Below are 6,427 nucleotides of genomic sequence, written 5' to 3'. Positions count from 1 at the left end.
ATTTTGTATTATAAAAGATAACAAACAAATATGAATACTGTAGATTTAAATATTAAATAGATTTGTTAGTTTGTAAGAATTGATAATACGAATTTTGAGCACTTGTTTTAATTTAAGTATGCATTTTCAAATACTTTCTGAGAACTGGTTAACACTGGAAACCAAAATCATCAAAAGTCATTGCATCCACAAAACGAAGATAACAATAAATTATATTTCTATACTAAAATCACCCACCATTAGAAAACGTAAGTGCTAAATATACAAGGAAACTTGTACTAGAAACTTCTTGTAAACATAATAAAACATTGTACTTCATACAATGTATCTTTGTTGTTAATAATAAATAGTTTTGGTCTCTTGATCTTAGTATGCTTGTAAATTTGTGCTAAGCTTTTAGCATTTTGTTTGAAGTGTTATGAATAAATTGCTGTCAAGAATCTATTATATTTTAGTTATAAGTTATTAATATTAATTTTAAACTAACAGTCTTGAACAACCAAACTTTAACTAGGGTCATTTAGATTCTCAAAATATTTGAAAGAAATTTCTGTATTACATTTCTCCTTGTCTTTGAACACACTTGTGGATAGACAAAGTCCAATTAAATAAAAAATAAAAGATTAACTAGATAAAATTTTATAGGCGGTGGATCCGAAAGTCCCTCTGTCCCCAAAGCATAAACACCTAAGGTGTACAATAGACTAGTCTGTAACACTTGGCTCTTGAAACCTCTCCCGTCCTTGAAGACCTCACACTCTCTGGAAAACCGTTGGAAAGCTTAATGGCTTGGAAAATGATTCTATCCTGTTTAACTTTTAGCCTGCAACGTTCTTGGTTCACTTTCTTCCCACTTCTCAGGATGCGACCATACAACTCTTCTCTCGTGTTATATTCCCGAAAATGAGTTTTGATATATGTGACACTGTCAAGGCGTACTGATTTAATACAGTCAGTATATCGGAGAATTAATAGTGGTGCCTGTGGTCCCTTGTTTGTGATAATGCATAAGACTTTTGGTGTAAAAGCAAAATGTTTTTATAGCCTGGAGCATAAAAAAGAATTGGTCCCAGAACTCATCCCTGCTGCACACCTTGGTTAATTTCTAAGGGGAGCAAGCTCATTCCACTGACACAACTTGGGAACTATTGTTCAAGTAGGAATACAGAGTTGCCAAGGAAGTTCTAATCAATCATAGATAATCTTTTCCTCAGTAATATGCCATGAGAGACAACATCAAAGTCCTTTGATAAATTGTACATTGTCATGTTATTTCATATCCTTGAAAGCAGAATGTCTGAGGAAAGACAAGCTGCAGCTAAGGTCATTGAAAATCCATGTCTAAAACATGATTGGCATTGAAAAATTACTTAAGTCGTTAAAAATTTGAACCAGATTAGATTTTATTTTGTAATTAAACAGCTTTAACTGTTTAGAATAGATGGAGAAATGTCGGAAAACTTCCTTATCAACACTGGAGTAAGACAGGGAGATGGGATTTCTCCCACTCTCTTCAACCTGGCTGTGGAAGAGGCATTACAAAAAGTTAAAAGACTACAAAGAGGGGTTAAATTAGGAGTGGACCTGAACGTAATGGCATTTGCGGATGATGTAGTGATCTTGTCAGAAAGTTTGGATGACCTCTCCACAATAACAAAAAGTTTTATTAAAGAATGTCAAACAGTAGGCTTAGAGCTAAATGAAGATAAAACTAAAATTATTCATTTTGGAAGACATGCTGGAAATGTGAGAACAAACTTAAGCATTGACAACTACTCGATTGGCTGGGTAGAAAGTTTTAAATATTTGGGTGTAACAATAAACAGCAAAAACGTGGAGGATATAGAGATACAAAGCAAATTAGCTAATGCAAATAGGTGTCTTGGGGCGTGTACAAAACTCTTTACGTCAAGATTGTTGTCACAATGCTCCAAAATAAGAATTTATAAAACAATCATTCAACCAGTCCTAATGTATGGAAGTGAAACATGGACATTAACGAAGAAAAATGAGGGGCGGTTGATTGTTTTTGAGAATAAAGTTCTCAGAAAAATATTTGGACCAATATGTGATGAAGGGGTGTGGCGAATAAGAAAAAATAGAGAATTACGCAATGTATACCAAGATCCTGATATTGTGGCTTTGGTGAAGGCAAAGAGAATTAGCTGGCTAGGACATGTACATTGGAGACAGGAGGGCACAAGGTTAAAAGAGGTCTACCAGGCGGTACCGGCAGGAAGGCGCCCTTTGGGTAGGCCAAAGATAAGATGGTGCGATCAAGTGGTCGAAGATGTGACCCGGTGTGGAGGGTCTGTGGATCTGGCGGAAGACAGGGGGGCGTGGAAGAGGCTCATAGACGAGGCGAAGAATCGACTGAGATTTGTTACGCCCCGGCAGTAAGTAAGTAAGTAATTAAACAGCTTAGATAAAGCAGTAAGGATGGATATCGCTCTGTAGTTTCCTAGCATGTTAATATGACCCTATTTAGGAATTAGAACAGTAAATAATTTGTTATCTCTCCGTAGTGTTAATATTGAGAAAGAATAACAATTTTAAATTTAATATTCGATTATTCATACTTTTTGTAGTAATCCTTATATTTGACTGGGTATAGAATGAAAGTGTGGTAAATATCCTGTGAGTAAAAAATGTTAATCAAACTATGAATATTGGTGTAGTTCGTACATTTTACATTATGTGGTTATAAAAAACTAAAAGCTAATTGTTCAGCTAAAAAAATCTAAAAGCTCATTTGTTTCATAAACTAAAATTATTATTGGATTATTTAAGTGTTACATAGATTTTGAGTGATATATGTGTTATGCTAATATAAAACACAAAAAAATTAAAAAAATGTATCATTAACTGACCTCTTTTTATATACATTTATGTTTTTGACAACAATATCTTTCTTAAAGAAGCTTTTGTTTTGAAGATAAATATATTGTTTCTTGTTTTTCACTTTAATATTTGACTAACATGTTTTCTTAGACATTAATAAAGTTTGATAAGAGATGGAAGTCTGAGGAATCTATAATATCCAATTTAACAAAGTATATGGAAAAAATCCTTGTTCTAGGAAAGAAGACGAACTAAATCAATCTCAAAACATTAGCACATTTGAAAATCACATTATACCAGTAATACTTTTCATTACTATAACAAAATTTGCAGTGTAGTAGAGAGAAAAATGGAAGATATGTACAACTGCAAAGTGTTATTCACCAATATAAATCAACCATTAATGCTTATTAAAATTCAATTCTGTACATTTTGGATATTAACAAGGCAGCTTTGTTGTTGGGTATAAGGGTTTTCGTCTTTTCCAAACATCTCTATATTTGTAGTTTTTTGCTTCAAAATATTGTATAAACATTCAATGTTCAGTATTTATAAACTTGCTACTAAGTTACATATATATATATATTTATATATATATATATATATATATATATATATATATATATAATATATATATATATATATATATATATATATATATATATATATAAATAACATCCATTGCATCCCCAAAAATATTGGATTTTCAGTATATGTATAATTTGGAATGTTTATACTATGGTCCAGGTTCTGAGTAAGAGTTTGTTTTCTTGGTTCAGTGTTATCTGGAGTTTCGGTTATACTCTGGTCCAGGTTCTGAGTAAGAGTTTGTTTTCTTGGTTCAGTGTTTTCTGGAGTTTCGGTTATACTCTGATCCAGGTTCTGAGTAGGAGTTTGTTTTCTTGGTTCAGTGTTTCCTGGAGGTTTGATTATACTCTGGTCCAGGTTCTGAGTAGGAGTTTGTTTTCTTGGTTCAGTGTTTTCTGGAGTTTCGGTTACACTCTGGTCCAGGTTCTTAGGAGTTTGTTTTCTTGGTTCAGTGTTTTCTGGAGTTTCGGTTATACTCTGATCCAGGTTCTGAGTAGGAGTTTGTTTTCTTGGTTCAGTGTTTCCTGGAGGTTTGATTATACTCTGGTCCAGGTTCTGAGTAGGAGTTTGTTTTCTTGGTTCAGTGTTTTCTGGAGTTTCGGTTACACTCTGGTCCAGGTTCTTAGTAGGAGTTTGTTTTCTTGGTTCAGTGTTTTCTGGAGTTTTGGTTACACTCTGGTCCAGGTTCTTAGGAGTTTGTTTTATTGGTTCAGTGTTTCCTGGAGTTTCGATTATACTCTGGTCCAGGTTCTGAGTAGGAGTTTGTTTTCTTGGTTCAGTGTTTTCTGGAGTTTTGGTTATACTCTGGTCCAGGTTCTTAGGAGTTTGCTTTCTTGGTTCAGTGTTTCCTGGAGTTTTGATTATACTCTGGTCCAGGTTCTGAGTAGGAGTTTGTTTTCTTGGTTCAGTGTTTTCTGGAGTTTCGGTTATACTCTGGTCCAGGTTCTTAGGAGTTTGTTTTATTGGTTCAGTGTTTCCTGGAGTTTTGATTATACTCTGGTCCAGGTTCTGAGTTGGAGTTTGTTTTCTTGGTTCAGTGTTTCCTGGAGTTTCGATTATACTCTGGTCCAGGTTCTTAGGAGTTTGTTTTATTGGTTCAGTGTTTCCTGGAGTTTCGATTATACTCTGGTCCAGGTTCTGAGTTGGAGTATGTTTTCTTGGTTCATTTTTCGATTTTGTTGCTATGGCATTTCTGTCTGGGGAGGGTCCACTGAAAGCAGTCTCACCCATGTCCTTTGTTTCAGCTGCCCGAACAGGTTGGTATCCTCTGGGATAGTAGGCGGGTGCAGTTGGATTTAAATGAGGTTGGTGTCCTCTTGAATGGTAGGGTGCGGTTGGATTAAAATAAGGTTGGTATCCTCTATGATCAAAAATTTAAATCTCTTGCTGGTCCATGTTTTGAGTGTTGCTAGCCCCGTACTGTAAATATGCATCCAGGATTCTTAGAGCATTCAATATCCAGAAACACACAAGTGCATGTGTGCACCATTCAATCAAAAGATGACAATATAGGCAGTAGGTTGTAATGTGGGCAAGTTTATGGAATAAATGTATGGGCTCATAGATTTTGTGTTTGTAAACAGTGGTTTAAATTATGACTGAAAAGTCTTAAACAACTGATTTAATCTTGGAGTGTGGGAGAAGTGGAGGACTTGTATTAAGTTCCAAAATTGTCTGAAATTCTAGAGAGTTTAAGCTTAGTTATAGTGAAGAGCTGGTAGTCAAATCAACTTGTCTGGTCCTTCCTGTTCCTTGGAAATTTAATAGATCAGAACTATTAGGCTTCTTCATTGAGTTTAATACTATAGAATGCATGACTCTTTCCTAGTTGTAGCATATATACAATCTGTGCACACTTTCTTTATATAGAAAGATTAGTAGTACATTTTAAATTAACACAAGTAGTTAGTTGAATTATTTTTTACATTTTCTCTGATAATTGCTATCTACATTGTACATATGTTTTTAGTGTAATATACTCTTGTATGTAAAAGTGCCAAGACCTTATAAATATTTTTAAAGTTGCAAAATGTCTCGAGCTTGTTCAGTTAAAATTTATCACTATTCACATAATACATTTTATACTCTATTAAATTAATTTGGTAAAGTAAGATGCTATTTTAGATAATTGTCTCAAATATTACATTTTTATACTGTCAACTTTTAACTTCAAAGTTGAAAGCGTTCAAATTTTAGTTTAAACTCTCAATGCAAAGCTATAATCAGACTATAAGTTAAAAAAACGGTTTTTAGTTTTATAATATTAGTTTTCTTTATTGTTTTCGGTTACCAGACTTAAATCTGTTTCTCTCTTTATTTTATTTGGACAGTGAGTTTTAGTTGTATTACTCTTTGAATCAGTGGAAGAATGTTGGCTAGTTTTAGTGCTCTTATGATTGTATAAAGTTACGTAAGTACAGACTGTGATAAAATTAGGATGTTACATTATTTTTGTTGGTTAGTAATATAACTGGTATCGGTGTGATAAGGTATCTAATTGCTAAGCTGTTAGTTTTTAGTGATGGTGTTCGGTAAGAATACCGGTTTTAGTTAAGTATTTTATTGAGTTCTTTAATGATGCAAATTACCTGACACTGCATTGAAAGTATTATGTTTACATGCTGTGAAATGTAGTCAGTTGTAATTGTTATAAGGGCATTACTGCTATATTATGTATTAAAAAGCAACATTACATATCTCACTGACATGCTTCATACATTTCCCTGTATTTATTCCCAGACTTCAGGAGTTCGCTTAGCCAGGATCAGGAATTAAGTCATGGACTCAAGCTGAGCATGGTAAATTTTAAGGACAGCGAATTTTGAGGAATGATATTTAAAAGTAAATAATATGGACAAAAATCTAGATATATTTTTTGTAAAATCTTAAAACAAACTGTAAAACATTAAAATTGTTGATACAAATTGCAACACGTTGACTGTAGCAGATGCTCTCAATATAGAGACGCAGTGGTGAAGGTGTAAAAGTAATGTAATGA

At 33.5% G+C, this 6,427-nt stretch overlaps 1 protein-coding gene across 1 annotated transcript; it reads left to right on the top strand.

The window, feature by feature from the left end:
* The first annotated feature begins 2,315 nt into the window (after positions 1 to 2,315).
* On the top strand, positions 2,316 to 6,130 carry LOC124362016. Its single transcript, XM_046816157.1, has 2 exons — positions 2,316 to 3,413; positions 3,503 to 6,130. Exon 2 carries the CDS (start codon positions 3,580 to 3,582, stop codon positions 4,726 to 4,728), a length of 1,149 nt encoding a protein of 382 aa, XP_046672113.1. The 5' UTR covers positions 2,316 to 3,413; positions 3,503 to 3,579; the 3' UTR covers positions 4,729 to 6,130.
* Positions 6,131 to 6,427: the final 297 nt, after the last annotated feature.

The sequence above is a fragment of the Homalodisca vitripennis genome, chromosome 5, assembly GCF_021130785.1.
Source record: "Homalodisca vitripennis isolate AUS2020 chromosome 5, UT_GWSS_2.1, whole genome shotgun sequence".
Taxonomy (NCBI): Eukaryota; Metazoa; Arthropoda; class Insecta; order Hemiptera; family Cicadellidae; genus Homalodisca; species Homalodisca vitripennis.
Note: the sequence above shows the minus strand (reverse complement) of the source record. Positions and strands in the feature narration are given on the sequence as shown.